We start from the raw sequence: 24562 nt of genomic DNA, 5'->3' as shown, positions 1-24562 counted from the left end.
AAGTGACTGAACACTGTGTTCTCACAGATCCTGTTCAGGGAGATCTGCAGCTTAGGTACAACATGTACGACTATTCATCAAAGGGCTCCAGGGTGGTGGCTGTGAAAAAAACACATCGAAATCTGCAGGTGGGGTTGACTGAGGATTCGGTGCAGAGAGGTAACCACTGACGTCACACATCACAGACACATGAGCAAACCTTTTTTTTGTACTAGCTGGGGCTACATATGCTGCTACAGTACCTTACACCATTATACCTATACCTTAAGTTACAAGATCACCTCTGACCCTGTGCATCCCAGGTTCATCCGATAGATAGATAGACAGACAGACAGACAGACAGACAGACAGACAGACAGACAGACAGACAGACAGACAGACAGACAGACAGACAGACAGATAGATAGATAGATAGATAGATAGATAGATAGATAGATAGATAGATAGATAGATAGATAGATAGATAGAGTGTGGTTTACGTTTCTAAACATGCGACTGATTGCATTTATATAATCAAAACTGTAATAAAAACTGTAATATATCAAATGCTATTACAATTTCATCAGCCATTACTCCAGTCACATGGTCCTTCAGAAATAATTCTAATATGCTGATTTGCTGCTGAATAAATATTGCTTATTATTATCAATATTAAAAACCTAACTGTGATAGTTCAAAAGGACAGCATTTATTTTAAATAGATTTTTGTAACAATATAAACATTTTGTAACATTGTGTTACCTTATATTAACAATGTAATCATTTTTTTGACCCAAAATTTGATCAGTAATTTAGAACCTTATTGTAAAATGTCTAAACATTAGATTTGGAATGATTTATAAAATAAATAAATAAATAATAATTGTTTCATTATTATTATTTTATTGTTATTTTCATTATTATTATAAGTTTTCCCTTTTCCACCAAGTACAAACATACTATTGGGGGCAGGAAGTAACATATTTCATATATTATTAAAAAACAAACATTATTTATAATGTAAAATATAAATAAAATATTAAAATAAAGTATTTTCTGTTTTTCGGACTGTTGGATATTAGATACATTCCTTTTTTGATATATTATTATTGTAATATGTACTGTACTGTACTGTAGATGCTTAAAAATGAATGATTTCAGGCATCACATCCATTTTTTAACAGTATCAAATTACACTTCACAATAAAAGAGAAAGCAATTACACTCAAAAGCTCTTTTCTTTATTTTCTCCATGTAGCATCCATTGCCAAGATTCCTTGTCTTCTTAAGATAACCATGATATCAGGCTACATTCATGATGGCTGTAGCAAAACTGACCTATTTTATCCTCATGTGGTTCAAGTTTTTAGGATATCCCTCCTAGTTTTGGCAGGACCACATCTCTGTTTGACAAACACTTATAGTCCTAGACAGCATTACTCTTCGCTTTCATTGCAGTGATTGTCAGGAGAAATATTGGGCGTGACACATTTGGCTGTGCTATGGTATTGTGTTGACTCTGTCCAGAGCTAGAATTCCCACAGACTGTGCTCACAGTGCCCGCAGCGGTGGCTCTGGTGTCAAATGAATTCTGGGACTACGAAGAGCAAGTGGATCTCGAAGCCTTCAGTTCCAGCACCTTCTACGACATCCTACTCAAGCACAGCGTCTCTGTCACAATACGTCTCGGGCACCTCAGAGGAGAGGTGAGACTCATAGACTGTGAACAACAGTCTATTTCCCGCCCCCTCTGAGCTTCAAATATCCCTCTCGTAAAGTTCAAACATATTTGCCCATATTTAATAGCATCACTGAGATGCTCGGTTGTAATTAACAGTCTCTCTTATGTCACTGTTCACTATGATACTGTGTGGGATACAGCAGTGAATTGTTACTTCCCTGGGGCGAAGTGTGTGGATTAACTTGTAAAATGAGTTGTAAGTATAGCGTTCCTTTTGTTAACTTGTTTCATTGATGGAAACGTGCAGGTGAAGCAGCTCTATCAGGGGGTGCTGGGGAAGCTGAGAGAGCTCCACCCTGGCTGGAGGATGTTTGGAGGGAAAACCGAAGGCAGGTGGAGCATGAGATGGTGCGACGGCGAGCACTGGGCAATCAGCTGACACAGCTATTGGACAGCCAGCTGCAGATCCTGCGGGTGGAGATGAGAGCACAGCAGGCCATGCAGAAAACCTTCAGAGTACGACTGAGAGAGAGCGTGAGGCTTCTGAGACTGCTGGCTGAGGGTCAGACCTCGCTCTGGAATAAACACATCAAGCAACAGTATGGAGAGGCAGATATGTATCTGTTTTATCTCTGCTTGCTTGTTCATGTGTATGTGTGCATTCGAAACTTGGTGACACACTTAAAGAACAATTCTCAACCACAAAAAAGTGGTTCATAACTACATTAATGCTGTCAATATTATCAAATTAATCATATTATATCTTGAATAATTAATAAAATTTTTGATTAATCATACTTAATCACATATGTGACCCTGGACCACAAAACCAGTCTTAAATCGCTGGGGTATATTTTTAGCAATAGCCAAAAATACATTGTATGGGTCAAAATTATCGATTTTACTTTTATGCCAAAAATCATTTGGATATTAAGAAAATATCATGTTCCATTAATATATTTGGTAAATTTCCTACTGTAAATGTATTAAAACACATTTTTTGATTAGTAATATGCATTGCTAAGAAATTCATTTGGACAAATTTAAAGGAGATTTTCTCAATATTTCAAAAATTTTTTTGCACCCTCAGATTCCAGATTTTCAAATATCTAGTATCTCGGCCAAATATTGTCATATCATAACAAACATACATCAATGGAAAGCTTATTTATTCAGCTGTATGAATCTCAGTTTTGAAAAACTGACCCTTATGACTGGTTTTGTGGTCCAGGTTCACATATATTATAATTAAAAAAGCCCCCAAAGACATGGCATTATTTTGCCAGAAAAAATGAATTGAATGGATATAACAAAAAAGTAACTTTAAAGGCAATATACAATATATATATATATATATATATATATATATATATATATATATATATATATATATTTGATCAAAAGTGATCATAAGGTTCATATGTCAAATGTCTTTCGGATGAGACGTTAAACCGAGGTCCTGACTCTCTGTGGTCATTAAAAATCCCAGGATGTCTATCGAAAAGAGTAGAGGTGTGACCTCGGCATCCTGGCCAAATTTCCCCATTGGTGTCTGACCATCATGGCCTCCTAATCATCCCCTTACGCTGATTGGCTTCATCACTCTGTCTCCTCTCCCCCAGTAATCTGGTGTGTGGTGGGCGTTCTGGCGCACTATGGCTGCCGTCGCATCATCCAGGTGGATGCTGCACACTGGTGGTGGACGAGGAGACACCACCCCTCACAATGTAGAGTGCTTTGAGTGCTTAGAAAAAGCAGAAAAGCGCTATATAAATGTAATGAATTATTATTATTATTATTATTAATCAAATAAATGCTGTTCTTTTGTACTCTATTCATCTAAGAATCATGAAAAGATTATCTTATTTCCACACAAATATTAAGCAGCAAAAACTTTGTTTTCTGCATTGATGATAATACGCCATGTTTATTGAGCATCAAATTAGCTTAATAGAATGATTTCTGAAGGACCATGTGACAATGAAGACTGGAGTAATGATGCTGAAAACTCAGCTTTGCCATCACTGAAAGAAATTACATTTTAAAATAAATAAATTCAAATAGAAATTTAAATGAAATTTTACTATACTTTTTAATCAAATAAATGTACATGTTGAGAGATTTCATTCAAAAACATTTAAAAATCTTACCAACCCCAAATATTTGAATGGTGGTGCTTTTTTTGTTTGTTTTCTATCACTGTCTATCACTGGCCTGCAGATCACTGTGATTTTTACAAGTACATTTTTTACAGATTTTTACAGTTTTAAAATTAAGTTGTCGATCTGTCCATATTCACATAGGATGGATTCTTTTATTTTTATTATTGTCATATTTTTTAAATGTACACATCCAGGCAGGACCCCTCAAAGGGGTAAAATTAACCTGTTGTAATTTGTGTTAGTGTTAACTAAAAGCAGTAGAAGTAGAATTTTATTGTGATTCTTCATTTAGATAGCTAAGTGTGTAAATGCAACTTTGTTCTCAAAATGGTTCTGAATGTCAAAATTTTCAAGGTTCTCAATGACTGTGTTGTAATTATTGGTAGAAAAAACAAGAATCTCTTAGTATCATCTTCATCCCAGCCCTCTTATCGCATTTCCAGATCCATAATCACAAAGGAAGTGAGTAGCTTAAAGCTTTGTTCAGAGTGCACACAATTGTGATTTATTTTCACATCCGATCTTTAGGATTGACTGTCTAGTGGCTGCTGTGATGAAACTGGATCTGTTTGTTTAGGATGTGCTGTTTAAATCCAATATCTCTGCACGGCTGCAGTAAGATTTACACATTAGCATAATATGAAGAGAGTTAAAAGAAAGTAGGTTTCATTGTGGAAAAAGAGGAGGGGGAAACTAGACTAGACATGACTGTCGAAGTCAGTACTGAACTCATGAGGTACATCAGATAACATAAACATCAGAGATAATCACCACAGTGTCCTTGACACCCAGGAAGGGCACGACACAGCCAGGCCACAGTAAAACCAGTGTCTGCCTGACTTAATGCCTCTGGATCTACCCAGCCTTTGCCCTTCACCTTCCTCAGTAGCCAGTACATCCCTCTATTTGCACAAATCACATGCAAAAAAAGTCCAAACACTCCACTCATCCCAATGTGTTGACATTCCCTAACCTTAGTTTTTATCAAAATACCATAGTAAACCCATTATACATTATTTCCCCTTAAAAAACGATCTTTAAAGTATATAAATTGTTTCATTATCATTGTTATTTAAATGTTATGTTAATCTACGATTCATAAGCCACTGTATATGTTGTGCATTGCAGTGTTCTGGAGCGAGTAGCTGTGCTGTCTGAAGAGATGACTGAGATGGTACCAGTGGAGAGCCAGAGGCTGGGGGCCTGGGTTGTGCTCAAAGAGGGCACTGGAGCGCAGCTATTATGCCCTGCTACTGGATCACTCCTAAGTAGGGAAGATGTCATCGGTGAGACCTTTTAAATAATATGCCTGAGTCGTTTACAGATATTAACACTTTAATTCAGACCTAATGCTGTTTACAGTCAGTGACTGTGCAATCATGTCCCCTAGTGGAATATAATAGAAAATAGCCATAACTGACTTGAAAAGTCTTGCTGTACCACTGGGTGGAGGTATTTTACAACATTGCCCAAGTTTTGCTGGTCAAATCCTGACAAATAGCCTCTCAGGCTAAACTTGGCATATCTGTGGCATGACTGATTGATTAAAGTCTGCGGAAACACAGAAAGATTTCACTCTTTTCCCCTCCGCAGCTCCTGATGGAGCTGTTAGAGCTTGTGATGCTGTTCATGTAGACCACCTCACAGGTCTAATTCAACCCAACTCTACTGCCCATATGTTACTGGCCAGTGGACACAGTATGCCAGTGCCCCCGGACTTCTTCCTGCACCCTCAGACTGGCAATCTACTACCTGTGGCTGGAAACGTGGGTTTTGATCCTGCTTCCTCCACCCTTGTCCTTTCAGGCGATGCTTGTGTGGGTGAGTCACTCAATATGCTAGTTAGTACATCTAAATGAATATTCTAGGTTCAGTGCAAGGTAAGCTCAATTGACTTAATGTGGCTTAATGTTGATTATAGCAAATGAGTCAGCAACAGTCAGTAACCAAGGGGGCGGGGCTAAGAAAAGGGTCATTTAAAGGGGTCCTATTATGCTTTTTTTTTACAAAGTCTTGAATTTGTTTTGGGGGTGTACTAGAACAAGCTCTCATGCTTGGTGGTTCGAAAATCGCATTATTTTTCACGTAATTTACATTATGGCTCGATTTACTAAACGGCTCGATTAGTTCCGGGTTTGAAGGCCCGCCTACCGAAAAACAAAATGTGTTGTGATTGGTTAGCTGTCCCAGTGCGTTGTGATTGGCAAACAGCTTAAGCCGGGCTCACACTGCGATTTTTTTAAAAGTCCTTTAGGATTGTACTTGTCAGACTGTACGAACATCATGTCACACTATGGGATCTCAGTTGTCATCTGCAGGACAGTTAAGACAAGTTAAAAACGATTGCGCACAAGCAAACTTGAAGGAGTTTTACATTATCAACCAGTCCAGTGACTGGGAACTGTATTGCACGTGGGACCGAAATGTTGGCCATCATGAAAAGTATATGAACGGCGGCAATACCGGCGTATTTAAGAAGAATAGTGTATGCAGCTCTACACACCCACATGAAAACAGTGGAGCAACCAGTGTTTATATAGAAAAGGCAACATATCCGATGAATAGTTCTTGAAAAGGGATTTTTTTTAAACTAAATATCTCCCTTTGGAGTGGACTTTGAGATTTGTAACTTTGTAGATCGTTTTATGCCTAAACATACACACTGACTAAAATTCAAAAAGTGAAAAAGCATAATATAGGATCTCGTTGAAACTATGTAAGATCTTTTGTTATTTCAATACTTTTTTAGTTTATGATCACAGTGGTGACGAATACCAAATTTATAAAGCATTGTTTATTTGTATAAAATATTTTTTATTTGTAGGTTTAATGTTTGCAGAGTCTGATTCCAAAAAAATTTTTTATTGCATTTTGTTAAATTTGTTTATAGTGCAGCACTTCCAATAAAGTAATTGGGGCCATTTTGGAGGAATTTAAAAGCAAAAATATCAGATTTTAAAGTAGCCTACTTATGTTTAAGCACTGTAAAGTTCTTGCTGTTATGTAATATTAAGTGTTATTTTGGCATGCCTCTGAGGCAAGAACCTCAGACTTTAAACTTCAGAATCAAACAGGTTAGTTTAGTGTAAGGCTAGTAAGGTTTTTTTTTTAAAACTTCAGTCATGTTAACACACCTGCTGTTCACATCTTGTGGCTATACTATTAAAAAAGTGAGCTGTTTACTGATTGGCCTTATCCACTTCTATTGTAACCCAAATGATTGCTTTTTCAAAGAAAAGCAGGGTAGATATAACCTTCATTGTGCTACAAGTTGTTGTTTGAAATTTTATTAAACCCAATGTTGCTCTTATTAGGTGAGGTGGGAAAATGGGAATCACCCCTGCTGCCTTTCATTCTGTACCCTCCGTCCCGCCATGCCGAAATACATGCTGCTTCCAAATTGCGGGGGCTTAGTTCAGGCCAAAGGCTGGTGTTTGGAGGACCCATGTGTTACTGTGACACTGGTGTTTTGGTGCCTATTCTGGCAGTCACCATCCATCCACAAACAGGATTGGTTTATCCTTTGGGAAGTGACCACATGTGTCTCCTCCTAGGCGAGTCCTTCATCGAGCCCTTGAGCGGCCGGATGGCACGGGTTGGTGGAGGCAGTGTGTGAGGAGGAAAGGTGGTGCCTCATGCTGGGGGTTTCCAGGCTCTGGGCGCTTGCTTGCGGGTGGCGGAGCTCCTGCAAGGATTTAGTGAGGAGTGGAGCTCAGCAACTGCAGATCCACAAGGTGATCTGGACAGAGTCTCGGCAGCAACGTCGGAGCTGGAGCAGGCCTGGAAAAGCAGCCAGCGCTGTATGTTGCAGATGCTGAGTCGCCTGGAAGCCGTACAGGAACAGGCCAGGGGTGTGGCGTAGAATGGCAGTAGTGTGGGTGGGTTGGAGCTCTTTATTAAACAACATCTGTACATCTCAAGATCTGCACATTAATATAAGCTAGGCTAATGCCAAAAATGTACCATTCTAACAAAGTTAGCAGTTATTGATAGGTAAAATTGTGATGCAATGGCCCTTCACTGAGTTCTGCCTTAAAAGCTATAAAAGCTGCCTAAAAAACAGATCAGATGTAGATTGCCAACTGTTATGTACAATTTTTTTCAGACTAGCTTTTGCTCTTTTCTAATTTTTATGGAGAATCTATGTGTTTGGACAGTGTTAAAGAAAATTTTATGGAAATTATCCAAAAATGTGATGTCAAGTTCCCTTGAATCACTTGGTAATCACTTTCAAATGAGGCTTTTTATTTTCTGTTGACTTTGAGTGTGTTGAAATATTGTCATTCTGATTTACCGTCTCTGCAGTTTTAAATCAAGCTACTGCATAATTGAACAATTTCTTATAAGAAAAATGCCTAACAAAAATACTTTGCAGTGTCACAATTCATTTCCGTCCATGTAATATTAATATCAAATCACTTTTTACCATTTTATGTGCAGATTTTACTGAAAGCCATGCTGTTCATAGACATCTCCAGTTCATTCTTATGGGATGTTCTGTAAGGCTTGTTTGAGTGAGTTGGCAACAGTAGCCAATAGCGGAGATAAGTTAAGGGTCATTTAATGTTTGATTCAAACAATGTAAGTGCTTTCAGAATCAGAATCAGAATGAGCTTTATTGGCCTGGTATGTTTACACATACAAGGAATTTGTTGTAGTGACAGAAGCTCCACAGTGCAACAGAAAGACAGTAACAGGACAGGACACAGATAATAAAAGAATAATATACAAATATCCAAATAGGCAATGTACGAAGCAGCAAAAACACAATATATAATATAGACAACTATGTATGTACAGGTCAAGTATGTGCTAATTAGAAATGATAAAATAAAAATAAAATAAGAGTATGGTGAATGGATAATGTATTATAGTTGTGTGTTCCACATTTATTGTTGAGTGTTCATGAGATGGATTGCTTGAGGGAAGAAACTGTTCCTGTGTCTGGTCGTTCTGGTGCTCAGAGCTCTGTTACGTCGACCAGATGGTAACAGTTCAAAGAGGTTGTGTGCTGGATGTGAGGGGTCCAGAGTGATTTTACCAGCCTTTTTGCTCACTCTGGATAAGTACAGTTCTTGAAGAGTGGGGAGGGTTGTACCAATGATTCGCTCAGCAGTCCGGACTACTCTCCGTAGTCTTCTGAGGTCAGATTTGGTAGCTGAGCTGAACCAGACAGTTATTGAGGTGCAGAGGATGGATTCAATGATGGCGGAGTAGAACTGTTTCAGTAAGTCCTGTGGCAGGTTGAACTTCCTCAGCTGGCGAAGAAAGTACAACCTCTGCTGGGCCTTCCTGACGATGGAGTCAATGTGAATATCCCACTTCAGGTCCTGGGAGATGGTGGTGCCCAGGAATCTGAATGACTCCACTGCAGTCACAGTGCTGTTCATGATGGTGAATGGGGGGAGAGCAGGGGGGTTTCTCCTGAAGTCCACGATCATCTCCACAGTTTTGAGCGTGTTAAGCTCCAGGTTGTTAAGTGTTAAGGTTGTTAATGTGTGTTAGTTTGATTAATTTTTCTTTTATAATAACAGTCGTTATGTAGGCAATAATATTTAAAAAAGAATATGCTATATGGTATAATTCAAAAGCCTCTGATGCTCACTATCTGCATTTGCTGCATTTAATCAAAAATACAGTAAAAACAGCACTATTGTGAAATACTATTACATTTTAAATAATTGTTTTCTACTTTAATTAATATATTTTTAAATGTATTTTATTCCAGTGAAGGTAGAGCTGAATTTTCAGCAGCCCTTACTTCAGTGTCACATAATCTTTCATGACCATTCTAATATGGTGATTTGACATTTATTATTATTATCAATGTTGAAAAATGATGCTGCTTAATATTTTTGTGGAAACCATGATACCGTGTTTTATATTTTTCTTTGATGAATCATTTATGGGGACAAAAACAGTTCAAAAGAAGAGGATTTTTTATTAAATATAAATATTTTGTGTGGACTATCACTTTTGATCAATTTAATGCATCCTTTTAAAAAACGAAAAAAAAAAAAAATACTGATCTGGACATACTAATACCACTGAATTTTATTTGTAGTAGTTTTTATTTTTAATTTTAACGTTTACAGTCATCTAAATTTCTGCTAAAGCTTGCTTTCTTCTCTCTTATTAGGGGAAATCAAGCTTCCTGGCATTGAGCTCTCCTTGCCAGCTCTCCCTGGGTTGGAGTATCCTGACCCTGGAGGCTCGGGTTTGCATGTCCCAGTTCTGGGAACTCAGTTGGACTGGGTGTCAGGATGCATGGTGCCTCTGGCAGGAACCATGGAGGATGCAGATGGTAAAGGTAATGGAGGTTACTAGCAATGTCCAAATCCTGTTACTTTAATCTCTAGGTGTTAACCTATTATATATTATGACTCTCAGGGCTAGTTCCCATACGTTTTGGAGCGCAGACTGTGGACCCAGTGACAGGGGTGCTGGCTCCGGTTGTGGGGGCCAGTCTGGATATTTGGAATCGGACTGTGGTTCCTGTAACTGTGTCCCAGATTCTGACGTTAGGAGAGAACCCAGACAGTGTCACGGTGAGCGAAGTTGAACTAAATCACAGCCGCATAAAAGCTCATTTGGCTTCGGGGTGTTTATATGTGTGCAAATGTGTGTTTGTTCGCCTCAGGTGGAAGCCCTCCAGAAGGAGAGCAATGTATGGGGCAATTACTGGCGTGAGCAGACACTGAAGGAAGATGAGATGGTGGGAGATTTTGACAGAGCCGTTAAACACCATCTCCCCACATCCGTACATGAGTCTGACTGTGTGAGTTGACTCCACAGAGATGACACTATGCTCTGTGGCCTATTTAAAATGCAAGTCTATTGACCGAGTGTCTATTTTTATTTTTGTGAGTGTCAGTGTGATGGGAAGCGTTTCCACCATCCTTGCATCCTGAATGATATTCTGTGCATGTTCGTGTATGTGCGTGAAACAGATAGACTGGATGGACATAGACAGACAGCTCAGGGAGACCACCGCTGAGATTCAGGAAAGCGCTCAGTGTGAGGCCCAGAGAAGAGCTCTCCAGAACTCAGAGTTATCGCTGCTCCTACCAGTACATGTGTTACACGCTCTCACAGGAGGTCAGTCCTCGCGCTCATACTCCCACTGAGAGCACAAACGGTTATGCTTTAAAGATTCAAAACACAGAACTCATGTTCCTCATGTACACAACTATTCGAGGTCGGTAAGGTTTTTTAATGTTTTAGAAAGAATGAAGTCTCTTATGCTCACCAAGACTGCATTTATTTGATAAAAAAAATTGTAAAATCAGTAATATTGTGATTACTATTGTAATTAAAAAGTTTCTGTTTTTACATATTTTCAAATGCAGTTTATTCCTGTGACGGCAAAGCTGAATTTTCAGCATCGTTACTCCAGTCTTTAGTGTCTGTCACATGAAATCATTCTAATATGCTGATTTGGTGCTTAAGAAACATTTCTTATTATTATCAATGTTGTGCAACAGTTGAAAAAGTGGAAATCATGTTATATTTGTTTTCAGGATTCTTTAAAACTTTGAAATCGAAAGTTGAAAATAACAATTTATTTTAAGGTCTTACTGTTAACTAACTATAAACTATGACTTCTGCCTCAATTAACTTATAATTTTCTGGTTAATAATAGTTATTAAGGTAGGTGTTACGTTTATGTATGGGGTAGGATTACGGGATCTAATACTGTATATAGTCATGCATGCAGAATAAGTGTTACCAAATGAATTTGAAATAGAACTCTTTTGTAACATTATGAATCACTTTACTGTCACTTTTGATCAATTTAGTGCATCCTTTCTGAATGAATACATTTCTTTCAAAAAATAAATCTTACCGACCCCCAATTCTTTTAACAGTAGTGTATAATATATAGACAAGTAACAGACTGCTTTTGACAAATTATGTTTATATTAAAGAAACAGTTCACTCAATAGTGACTGTTCTGTTTTTATTTGCTCCCTATCACGTCCAGTGATCCAATTCTTGAGTTCAAGATTCAATGATCCATTCATAGTAGTTCTCGAGTGAACAGCTCACTGGAAGAGACGATTACCAGTGATTAACTTAATGTTAGTGTTGTTCACATAAAGCTATCATATGACTTGACCAACCCAATCTCATGAGAAAACGGAACTATTTTACAATGTAATTTGTATGTACAATTTTTACAAAAAAACCCATGAAGGTCCAACCTTACCCCACCTGTAAACCTAACCATCACTAGTGCGTAATTAGATAATGAGAAAATGTACAGGTGAGATCATACAAATTCATATGAATTAGCCACCAGTTTTCCAAAACCCAACATACTGTAGTTACAAATTGCATTGAGAGTTTGTTGGCTTAATGGATGTGACTATTAACTCTCCTCAATTTAGTTTCACATAACAGCTTTAGGGTTTGGAATGACAAGATAGTGAATAAATAATGACTAAGTTTTCATCTTAAGGAGACGAGGAAGAGTGGGAGCAGCAGTGTTACTGGCACACCGAGCTTAAGGCCATGCTAAACCGAGTGAGTGTGTCCATGGAGAGACTGCGGAGGGACCGGGATCAGCTGTCAGCACAGGAAACACAGCATCTGGTCAGCTTGTTTTCACATCGAAACATAAAAACACACTCTCGCCCTCAGACGGAAAGATACAATGCTGACAACAGTCTGTTGAGCTCATTACTATGTTGTTAAACAGCTGAATGAGCAGATCAATGCATTAGAAGCTTGATATCCTTCATGTGGCTATTGGTGCAATCTCCAATATTCTGCTTTTGCACTGTCCATTTTCCAGTTTGATGGAGTGTGGTCTGGGATGAATAACACAGTGTCTTGTGATTATCACAGGATGGGGAAGTGAGGGAGCAGGAACTGTGGGAGCAATTAATGCAGAGACAAGCAGAGCTGGATGCTGTGCTTTCGTCTCTCCTCTGTGCTCGTCAGGTCTGCCAGCTGCGTGCTGACACCGCGCAGGTAACACGTGCTGGAGGCCAGACGTGCAATCTATGCTCATGACATTGACTGATAATTGTGTAGTGATGTCCTTGGTTTACCTTAGTGCTGTTCTGTATCTGTTTGGTACAATTAGGAACTCTTTAACATACTTTATTTCACCTTTTTCACTGAATTGATTCGTTTCCTCTAGTATTTGGTTTCTGGCACATTCTGGTATAAGGATTTTGGCGTGCTGCAGCCCAAGGATGTCAGAAACCCTCTGAAAGTAATAGCCATGACTCAGCAGAAAATCCTTCCTCGGCTTGAACAACTTATTCAGCTGTTGGAGGAAACCAAAGCACTTGGCCAGTCGACCAGCACGCAGCAGCAGCAGAGCTCTGGTACAATATCTTCATTTATGTTTTATTAGAGAAATGTTAATCATGCTTTTGTTGAAATGTTTGCGAAAATGGTTGCGAAATGTTTCTCAAAAGGGAAGCTGGCGTTCAGCCGAGACAGCGCTTCCAGAGCGTGGACTGAATCTGTGTCTGTTGTAAAAGGTATTTTTTAATGCAAGGAGAATAAATAGTGAGATTCTGGTTGTCAGCCTGTAGAATTTCACCGCTGTGTTTGTCTCTCCTGCTGTGCCAGGTGTCTCAGCTCAGTCCTTTAAAGATCATATGGAGGCTCCGTCTGCGAGTGAACAGAATGCCATGGTGTCCTCTCTTCCTCTGTCAAACCCATCTTACACTCAGAAAAGCCAGGAAAAAACACAGCTGAACCACAGCCAGGGTGAGGCTGTCTTAAGTCAGAGATGTTACCAGCATCCTCATTTCAGATCACGACATGATGTTCTCTCTTGTTCCATTCAGATGGCCAATCTCTCCAGGAACCCGGTCTGTCCGCACACATCAGTATCCCACAGCTAGCAGGTCAAAGTATTTTACTTGAGAGCTTTAAGCTGAACAGTGTGTTTAGGACTCAGGTTCTTTTAACCTTGAAGGTCACATTTGAACTGCAGGAGAACATTGATGCAAAAACGTGATTGTTTTACTTTGCTTTAGCACATGACTCAAGTTGTAATTGGGGCTATTAGCATGTTTGCTAAGGCAGACATTACAATTACTGCACTTAGGGTATACATACTGTTCTTAGTTACTATAATAATTTTGTTTTCTATACTTTACTCATACTTACTCAGATCCATCTCAAGTTCGATTCCAAGATCATATTTTTTATGAGTAGTCGAGAACAGCTCATTCGTGTCCAAGTCGAATCCAAATGTGGTCACATTTACTTTTGTTCGGTTTTCAGATGTAAAATCCAGTCAGTTCAGTAATCCAGGGCAAAATATTTCCCCATGCAGATTTTGCAACGGGTTCACATTAGTCACTCTGATTCACCACTTTGACCGACAGAAAGCAGGTTTCTGGTTAAACTGTGTTTGTACATAAACTAGGGGTGGGCGATATACTGGTAGACAGGATTAAAAGGTAGAAACTTGTCAACTGTGTGTAAACTCTATCACGGTTACACACTCACGTATGGTTGCCACCCGTCCCTTAAAATACAGAATCGTCCCGTATTTAAAGGTAAAATGATGTATCAAATATCAAATACGGGACGCGATTTGTTTGATTCGACAAGCCAAATCAACAAATAAGTATTTTGCACCGTTTATAATGCTAATAGAAATTATAATGAAATCAATTTCATAAGAAGTTAGAGAAGCTCATCTTGGCGTCTTTGTTTCCATGGCAATGATGGAGCTTTAACACATCAAGGAGCTCACGTCCGCCCTTTGAACACAAGACTCTCAAGATGTAGAGCTGAACGGGAAAGTTATCAATGCGTAGTCCTGTAACTAATGATGAACGTGCAGTTTGCAGAGAAGCATTTGCGGTGGACTGTCTGACTTAAAGGGATAGTTCACCCAAAAATGTACATTTTGTCATCGTTTACACTCCCACAAGCTGTTCCAAGCCTGTAATAATTCCTTTCTTTTGTTGAACATAAAAGAAAATACTTTGAAGCATGTGGGTAACCAAACAGTTTCTGGTCCCCAATGACTCTGATAGTATTTTTTGAAGTTACTGAGGACCAGCAGCTGTTTATTTACCCACATTCTTCAAAGTATATTATTTTGTGTTCAACAGAAGAAAGAGCTTGCAGGTTTTGAACAACCTGGGTAAATTATGACAGAATTTTAATTTTTGGGTGAAACATAGCTTTAAAGTGGCAGACACCTCTGTGCTTCTAAAGGCATAACTCTATTGTTTTATTAAAATTAGGATAGTCTGTTAGCGCTTGATAGACATAGTTATTATATTTTTAGACATTATTAGACAGAAGAATTAATAGATTATAATTAATGTTAGACCCTATTTATTAATTTATAATTTATATTAATCATAAATATATACATAATAAATAAGCATACATGTCATACAATTTGACATTTTAAAATATTTAGATTTAATGTAGTCCTAATTTAAGCAAATGAATAAAAAAAATAAATAAAATTAATCTCATCCAGGTAACTGCATAACTGTAAAAAAAAGACTAATAAGAATAATTAATTTACATATATGAGCATGTTTTCTCATGGTGTATTGTTGAGCTATGAGTTCCTCGCTGATTGTGTCCTTATTTATTTCTTTTTATTTTTTTATTGGGGGGGGGGTCCCTTATTGTGGCTCGCTGAAGGTGGCAACCCTACACTCCTTTGCTGTGCTATGTGATCACAAAAATGTATAATTTGCCCACATTTTTAAGAATTATGGTTTTGAAACAAGTGATTTTAAGCTGTTGAAACACAATCAGTAGCAAAAGACTAATTTTACTATATGCGCACACTGTCTGAGAGACTGTCAGAGACGCATACACACACGTCAAGACGGTGGTGATAGAGCGCAGGAATGTTGAACAGAGTTATTTTTGCAGCTTTAATGGTTAAATAGACACTTGTTTGTGTCTTTATCATCATAAACATTAATTTAGGTCTTAAGTGAAAGCAAACAGCTAAGAAAGAACACGTGTAACAGAGTATATTGGATCCGGGCTGCTCTTAAAGTGACAGCAGTCTAAAATCATGCTGTCTGTCATTCAAGTTAATCAAACAACAAAAGAGAGAAAATCTCTCACTGCTTTTGACTAAATCACTTTTGTAACTTTAAAGGAACATTCCACTTTTTTTGGAAATAGGCTCATTTTACAACTCATCTAGAGATAAACAGTTGAGTTTTACCATTTTTTAATCCATTCAGCTGATCTCTGTGTCTGGCGGTAGCACTTTTAGCTTAGTTTAGCATCGATAATTCAATCGGATTAGACCATTAGCATTTGGTCATCAAAAATGACTAAAGACTTAACTTTGTAACACAGCAGGTGCAATGATATTACGCAGCGCCTGAAAGTAGTCCCAGCTAGGTAACTAGTTGTGATATAGCTGGGGACTACTTTCAGGCGCTGCGTAATATCATTGCGCCTGCTGCACCCATGGTACGACAGCAAATTTCCCTGATTATTACGCCAGAACGAGAGTATAGTTCCTAGCCATATCGGTCTAGAAAATCACAACTTTTAATTTTCCGTCAGTCTTAGTGCACAATGTAACTACAGAAGTGTCAAGCTTTAAATAGGAAACTCTTTAGACTGACTCTTTAGTCATTTTTGAGCGAGATGCTAATGGTCTAATCCGATTCAATGATCTCTATGCTAAGCTAAGATAAAAAGTGCTACTGCCAGACACGGAGATCTGTTTCGACCTCACTCTGACCATCACTAATGGTCTAAATAGAATGATAACCTTCGTTCCGCCTTCTATCGAGACCTTATGTAAACAAAGTCACGCCCGTGATCCCGGAGGCGGAACTCCCCCACAAGTGGGGTTTACTTCCGGCTCGTCCTCTTTACCTTTCTCGCCTTGAGAGACCTGGTACTGGTAAGAACGAGCTAATATCTATTTCACCATTCAATTCTTCACCAGATGGTGCAGGTGCCCTGAGTCCCTGTGAATTGTGGTGTTTTTTCTCTGCTGAATTGCAGTTCATAGAATTTACTATCACTGCATTATTGTTCATTAAGCTAGTTATATATACTGGCTGTTCAATTGGAATTATTCTGATTTGTTTTTCCGAGTATTCATCAGTGGGTATTGAATATACTTCATTACAAAATTTTGGTGAGTATTGTATATTTTCTCATATCCTATATCACTGTTCGCAGTCGTTGGGATTGATAAATGTCTGCTAAGTACGTTCGCGTACTGCTGCGGGTCTCTGGATTCGTGTCAGCTTGATATATTCACTGCTGTTCGCAGCCAATGTGTTGTGTGTGGCTTACTGCGCCAGGAGTATTATGGCTTCTCAGTGCTGCATATTTTGTCACTCAACAATGGACCCTCGTGATGGGCATAGGGAATGTCCTTCATGCTTGGGGGTTGCTCATTTGAAGGAGGATGTGGATAATCCCTGCACTGCAGCTTGTGATCTACCTAGAGATGAACGAATTCGTCGTGCTAATAGGGCATGCAGCTCTGCACCTGAGCGTGGTAGGGCGAGGGAACGTTCATCGGACAGGCATGGTCATAAGCGCCCACACAAGCACTCATGTGACCATCATGACTCCACACACAAATCAAGCCGTGAGTTTGCGGCTGAGGCAACTAAACGTCCAATGCCAGCTCCGACAACAGAAGGTAGTAACACTGATACTCATCAGCAGATCCTAGCAGCTATTCAGAGTTTATCACAGAGAATGGATCAGTTTGAAGCTAATCGGTCCTCCTCCTCATCGCTACCTCCTGGCAAAGAAGACGTTCCAACGGATGGGCAACAGTCTCATCCTTGGGAAGGCGCAAAGGATGCTGATGTGTTATCACTTCTGGCTCCTCACTCTCTCTTTGATGATACATAACAGTCGGGAGAAGGGAGCCAATGTGAGGGAACTCATTCAGACTCTGCAGAAGTTGATGATGAATCAACAATGAAAGAAGAGTTTTCTTCAAATACCCTTATTACTAAGGTATTTAGTGCAGCCAAGATCGTTGGCCTGCAGTCTCCATTGCTTGATCCTGCTCCTGTTGGGGGTGTATGGGAGGGCATATCTCAGAATAGTTCTGCACCTTGTATTCCAGTGGCAGACGACTACACGTCTATGTTGAGAACAGCTTGGAAGAAACCATGTCAAGAGCCTCAATTTAATGCAGGCTGTAGACGATTGGCCAATGCCCGTTACCCTACAGAAACAGGATTGGGGACATGCCGCCAGTAGAACGAGTGATAGCTGCATGGACTGCCTTAGGCCCCGTCCATGCTTCTAATAACCCTCGCTGTCCCAGGAAGGAGTGTGCCAAAACTGACTGTCTGGTTTCACGGTCCTTTAATGCTGCTGCACGTGCAGCCCGTACAGACAATGCTTTGTCTATCCTGTTAGCAGCTTTGCGTAAAACAATAACCGCGGATGACCAAGATTCTAGAAACCTTGTTTATTCCGCATTGGCCGCCCACTCTCAACTGACACGTGATGTGGGGGAGGTAATGTCTTCGGCTATTTTATGTCGTAGACAAATATAGCTGGCACAAACCACTTTGCCTGACACCATAAGAGGTGAGCTAATGAATTTGCCAGTGATGCCTGGTCAGGTCTTTCATTCAGACTCTCAAGAAGTGCTGGATAGGGCAGAGCGCTCTATCACAATGAGGGAAACTGTTCAGCGAGCCTGTCATAAACCTCCCACAGCCTCCAGGCAGAAGTATAGAGAATCCCAGGGGATGCAACAACCTGCTTGGTCTAGACGCACTGGTAGTAATCCAGTTGTTGGTCAACGGCAGAGCTTTCGTTGCCAAGGGTGGAATCCTGCCACATATTCCCAGAGGAAATCTCAGTCCCAGGGTGGAAACCAGCAGGGAAGTTCACGGAGGTATGCAGGCAGAGACGGACCTGCATAGGGATCAGGGGCCAACCGTCGACTGTTCTTCCCAACTTCTGCGGGCCAGTTGGGAAAAAATAGTCTCAGACCCATGGGTTTTATCCACCATAGCTCATGGGTACAGACTGCAATTTCGACTTTTCAGAATGGTGTTTGGGCATAAATGTTGATCCGATAACCTGTTCCATGCCTCTTGATCTTCGTTTTTTGCAATTTCAACTAGACCAAGTCAAGGCGCCTAGCACGATCAAGGTCTATACTTCATCTATCTCTGCATTTCATGGGAGGGTTGATTGCCAGCCAGTAGGCCGACATCCCTTGGTATGCCAGTTTTTGAAAGGGGTTCGTCGTCTCTGTCCAAATCGCATTCTGCGGGCACCAAGTTGGGACTTACCTTTCGTATTAGACTCTCTCACTAAGCCCCCGTATGAACCATTGGCTAACACAGATCTTAAAGCTTTGTCTCTTAAGACAGCTTTCCTTTTGGCCATTTGCTCTGCAAAAAGGGTAGGAGAGTTATGTGCTCTCTGTTAGTGATGACTGTCTACATTGGAAACCAGAGGGCACAGGCGTGTCACTCTGGCCAAACCCTGCATTTTTACCAAAAGTAATGAATCCCCAGTTTAAGAATCAAATACTGAGATAATTCAGTTTCTACCTCCTTCACAGACAGAACAGGAAGGCTTGCTTACCTTATGTCCAGTAAGGGCGTTACGTACTTATGTAACTGTTACTCAGTCTTTGAGAAAATCTCATTCTCAGCTTTTTGTTTGTCATGGAAAGACCAGGCTAGGTTTGCCACTTTCGAAGCAATGTTTTTCACACTGGTTGGTTGATGTTATCTCCCATGCTTATACACTGAGAGGGTTGCCTAATTCTATTTAGACCATTAGTGACGGTCATCCTTCGGTCTCACAGATCCATAGTTATAGTCATAACTTACGATCGGCTGAATGGATTCAAAAACGGTAAAACTCAACTGTTTAACTCTAGGGGATTTGTAAAATGAGCCTATTTCCAAAAAAAGTGGAGTGTTCTTTTAATAAGAAGAAATATATATTTAATTTAAACAGTGAAGAATATGCTGATTTTATACATTTAATTGCTTTATACAATGTATGTAGCATTTCTTATTTATTTGTTGTACTGTTGCTTTTTGTCCTATTGCTTGCAATTAGTTTCTTATTCTTATTTAAAGGTTGATTGTTTACTTGTCTTCAGTGAGTTTTTTTTTTTATTATTTAGACTGGTATTAGTTTTTTGTGATATTGACACTGGTGACAAGAATTATAAAATTTCTTTGGTATCAAAAATGTTGATATCATAAAGCAAAAATAACTGTATTTTGATATATATTGTTACCATGAAATACAATTACTCATGTTGTGATATAAGATTTTGGTCATATTGCCCACCCCTACTATTTACAATAGATAATTTTGCCAATGTGAAACTTTTTTGAGTGTGGACAATAAAGTGATCCCCAAAAAAACCCAATGAAAAAAGGAATCATTTCTAGGGCAAGAGTGTTAGTATTACAGTATGGGCAACATACCAAAAACTACTCAAACTGTGTAGTAACAAATTTTGAGTTAGAAAGAACCACTCACATTTTCTAAATACTAAGAAACTTGACTGCAAAATCAACTTTTATGTGATAGTTCCTGTACTGATGTTCTGTATTTGTTTTATGGTGTTGCAGAAGAGGACTGGTCCAGACTAGTAGCGCCGTCTCCTCTCTTCCAGCTGATGAAGGAAGTGGAGCAGCAGCTCAGGGATAGTGCCAGAGATAGAGGCCTTCTCAAGATCCAGCCCTCGTGTCAGGCTCTAATTATCACCACTGAAACGTGCAATCTGGACTCGTCAGATCTGCAAAGTCATTAGTGTAGAAACAGATGATTTAAAGCCATGAGAACCATGTCATGTGTGGGAATATAACTTTAAGCTTTATTTTTAGCAGCTTCTTAAGGTTAAGGGGCTGTGTTATATCTTAATACTTTTGTGACGATGTTATTAATTAACAGCTTTATTTTTTTGTTAAAGTTTGCAAAGATGATCAGTCTGACACATTAAATGGTGTGTTGTTACATGCATTCAGGTGCAGACCGGTCATTTGTGGATTTCGTGAGGGAGAGCTGATTCAAGTGAGCACTATATATATATTAGTGTTATTATTAGATGGTATGGTATTTATGGTATTTAATATAAATTAATCAGATCTTATGCTGTCACTTTTATTGAAACCCATAAGTTTTTTTTTTTTTTTTTTTGGCAGATACTGTTGCTGATGTTGAAAACAGTATGCTGCCTAATATTTTTGTGGAAACTGTGATATATTTTTTTCCTTATGTTCAGGATTCTTCGATGAATAGAAAGTTGAAATGAACAGCATTTATTTGAATCTCTTGTAACATTGTATCTGTCTTTACTTTCACTTTTGATCAATTTAATGTGCCCTTGCTGAACAAAAGTATTAATTTCTTTAATTTGTTCTTTAATTTCTTTAATCTCACTGACCTCAAGTTCGCATATAGCCTGAAGTTTGTTCACAGCTTTTATTTCTTCATCCTAGATACCAGCAGTAACCCTTCAACTGGCTTCTACTCTTCCTTTCAACGACTACCATAACAATGCTTTCCGCAACTCTTTCGATTATCAGGTATTTCTATTATCATGCATGTACTGAACCAGCTATATAAAGAACATATGAAAAAAAGTTATTAATAATTTACCAAACTTTGAGAAGTGATAATTAGCACCACTTTCTCTGTGATATAATTGGTCTCATGGCTCGTTCGGATGCACTAAGGTTAAATGCCCTCATTTGTCAGTCACTGTTTGAGCGATAATTAATTCATGTTAAGCACACTTAGTGCTCTGTCATACAAACCCCTGTGCACTTAGCACTTCCTATGTCTTCAGGAGGGACAGAAGACTCTGTTTGTTCGCTGTCAGAGGTTGCAGTCAGTGGGTGGCCTCTCTCTGCTGCTAATGCACTGTGCTGCACACATTTCCACTGGTCAGATGAGGACCGACTCCACTCCTGCCTTCCAAAGGGCCTTTTTCAAGGTGCTATTAGCAACTGCCCCACACCAGCACAGCCTGAACAAGCCAAGAAAGGAATGTGTTAATAGTCTTTCTTATAGACATCAAACCCTGTCCCATTTACAGGTGGGCCTAAGTGAGCTGTTCCATGCCAGACTGGGACAAACTGACGACGAGAGGACAAAAGATTTGGCATATGACGCAGCTCTCGATGATCTTCTGCTGGAAAGAGTGCAGAAGCCAAGTCCTGGGGTTTTCTCAGAGGATGTAAGTTTGATTTATTTCGCCATATTCGCCCCTTGCGTTTTCAGTAGCTGTTGCCAAGCATTTCACAGGGATGTAACAGATGCCGTAGGATCAGACTGATGTGGCAGAAGTAATACTCGTTGGAGTGTGAGATTTCAAATGTGTGCTGTTCTCTGGGCAGGAGGTTTTGGGACGTCTGCGCAAATACAGAGAGGCTTCAGTGTTCCGCCAGGTCGAGAGTCTCCTGAAAGAGTCTCCTAAGAGCCTGGAGATCAAGCACCTCAACGCTGACCTGTCACTCATCGACGGCCCAGACAGCCAAGATGCCGCTCCTCCATGAACTGACAATTTAACTTTGAACAGTGCTGCCTTTCTGACAGTGAGAAATCCAGCTTTCAAAGGCATGTTATATGCTGCGAGGCAGCGGATGGGCTTATCGTCTTGGATGGTAATGGCCCCTGGACCGGGTTAGAGCTTCTAGTTTTGCTTCCGCTATTGACCCTGTACAGTTAGATAACTACTTTATTGTGCAAAAGTTAAAAACTAAGATAAATCATTAAAATGGGCATACAACTGCATAGGTCCAACAAGCAGGCCTCTGTTTTAATGTAGTTTTTGAGGATAAGGGCATGTTACATAATTTGACCATGTTGGTATCTACCTAATATGACTAGTTTCCACCAAATGACTCAAATTTGCACCAGAATACCATACAGATTGGACACACAACCTCAGAGTAGAATTTCTTAAAACAGGGGGGAATTAAAATATAATGAATAAAATTAATAAAATTGAATGAAAATGTATTCTTGAAATTTGAATAAATAAATTTAGACAATGTACAAATACAGTGTAATTCATATAAAATTAACAGTAGAAATACAGAGAAAAAAATGAAAACAGAATTAGCTAATTGAAGAAGATATTTCACCCCATGATTTACTCACCCTCAAGCCGTCCTAGGTGTATATGACTTTTAAGACGAATTCAGTCAGACTTATATAAAAAATGTGCTGGTTCTTCCAAGCTTTATATTGGCAGTGAATGGGTGTTGAGATTTTGAAGTCCAATAAAGTGCATCCATCATAAAATGTGCTCCAGAGGACAAACTTTGTAAACCGTAATTTCTAGCTTCCACTAACTGTCGCTCCACTAACTACGCACTTTCACAAGAGAGTGGCGTTCCAGCTCTGGTCGTGAGAGCCAAGTTTTGTTTACAGCAAAGGAAAACCTCCTCTCCTCTTGGCTTATATTGAAATCTTCCAACATTTTCTTTACAAACTTCGCTTTGTACTTCTAATTCATGACCGGTGTTTTGTTTTGCTCTGTCCTCTGCACTCACGTGTTCATTATTTCTCACCGGCGCTTATGCTACACCTACATCCTACATCATCTGCTGGAGTGACACTCTGTCATGAACATGCGTGTAAAAGTTAGCGGAAGCTAGAGATTATGGTTTATACAGTTTTAAATATAGATATTTTTCTTACACAAATGCATCGATTTGCTTCAGAAGGCCTTTATTAATGCCCCCAGAGCCATATGGAGTACTTTTTATGATGGATGGATGCACTTTATTTTGCTTCAAAACCACCATTCATTGCCATTATAAAGCTTGGAAGAGCCAGAATATTTTTATAATGTAACTCTGATTGTATTTGTCATATACACTTAGGATGGCTTTAGGGTGAGTAAATCATGGGGTAATTTTCATTTTTGGGTAAACTATCCCTTGAAATGTATTAATTAACTTATTTACTATAAATTTATGATTATACTATAAATTTGCGCAAATAGCAAAAGAAAAAAATCCAAGATAGCATTTCCACGCCTTTCCCAAGGAAGAGAGAAAAAGGTATATATATATATATATATATATATATAATAAAACCTTGCTAGATTTACAAAGTTAATAACTGTGGAAATTCTTTGAAATGGGACCATGTAATTACATGATTTATTGCATTTAATTATTTGTGTTTAGAACCATAATTTCCTACGGTCCATGACCGTCTCAACACAGGGTCATGACCCAGTACTTAAGACTTATAGTATTAGATTATGACTAAAATAAAAAGACAAGCATTTACAGAATATATAGTGAAATAATGGCCTGAGCTTTGAGTTTAAAATAGATTTAACAGTGCAAAATGCTCAAGGCAGAATTGTAATGATTACATTTTAAAGCAGCAACACAAACCATCTCTGCCTTTTTTTGTTTACTATAAAGCAGTAGAAGACAGTCCATCTACACTTCTTGGGTGTCTGAGTGCAACTTTAACAATCTTGTTTACCAAATACTTATACGCATATATGCCATTGTACTCATTGTATTGTCTAGTTTGATGGCATTTTATGTATTTATAGTGGTGTTTTTCTGCTATTCACATTTGATACAGCTGCTATTTCATGCCTGAATGTCCCTCTAGGGATCAATAAAGTATGTTTATCTTGAGTAACAACAAGCGAAGGAAAGGAACAATAAAACATTTTTATCTGTTTAAGTATGCCTGCTTTTGGATTACATTTCAGACGTTGTTCATATTCATGAATAAACCGGAGAACCTTCATCTTCCCATA

At 39.0% G+C, this 24562-nt stretch overlaps 1 protein-coding gene across 19 annotated transcripts in view; it reads left to right on the top strand.

Moving 5' to 3' along the window:
• Positions 1 to 24486, top strand: part of LOC306851100 (uncharacterized protein) — a 32035-nt gene extending 7549 nt beyond the window's left edge. For 15 of the 19 annotated variants that reach the window (XM_079387187.1, XM_079387186.1, XM_079387188.1 and 12 more), the window contains 17 exons: positions 28 to 1685; positions 1968 to 2259; positions 4951 to 5108; positions 5416 to 5643; positions 9962 to 10132; positions 10213 to 10370; positions 10463 to 10600; positions 10773 to 10920; positions 12284 to 12417; positions 12673 to 12798; positions 12971 to 13160; positions 13254 to 13319; positions 13411 to 13551; positions 13632 to 13691; positions 20394 to 20835; positions 21264 to 21350; positions 21614 to 21630. In XM_079387187.1, the coding sequence (XP_079243313.1) occupies positions 2066 to 2259; positions 4951 to 5108; positions 5416 to 5643; positions 9962 to 10132; positions 10213 to 10370; positions 10463 to 10600; positions 10773 to 10920; positions 12284 to 12417; positions 12673 to 12798; positions 12971 to 13160; positions 13254 to 13319; positions 13411 to 13551; positions 13632 to 13691; positions 20394 to 20575 (2094 nt within the window). In that variant the 5' untranslated portion in view covers positions 28 to 1685; positions 1968 to 2065 and the 3' untranslated portion in view covers positions 20576 to 20835; positions 21264 to 21350; positions 21614 to 21630. Of the gene's footprint in view, positions 1 to 27; positions 1686 to 1967; positions 2260 to 4950; positions 5109 to 5415; positions 5644 to 9961; positions 10133 to 10212; positions 10371 to 10462; positions 10601 to 10772; positions 10921 to 12283; positions 12418 to 12672; positions 12799 to 12970; positions 13161 to 13253; positions 13320 to 13410; positions 13552 to 13631; positions 13692 to 20393; positions 20836 to 21263; positions 21351 to 21613; positions 21761 to 21837; positions 22004 to 22163 lie in introns of those variants that run through there. The other 4 variants (XM_079387181.1, XM_079387182.1, XM_079387184.1 and 1 more) reach the window with 4 other exon arrangements.
• The last annotated feature ends 76 nt before the right edge of the window (positions 24487 to 24562 follow it).

Source organism: Barbus barbus (genome assembly GCF_936440315.1).
Source record: "Barbus barbus genome assembly, chromosome: 31".
Lineage (NCBI taxonomy): Eukaryota > Metazoa > Chordata > Actinopteri > Cypriniformes > Cyprinidae > Barbus > Barbus barbus.
Note: the sequence above shows the minus strand (reverse complement) of the source record. Positions and strands in the feature narration are given on the sequence as shown.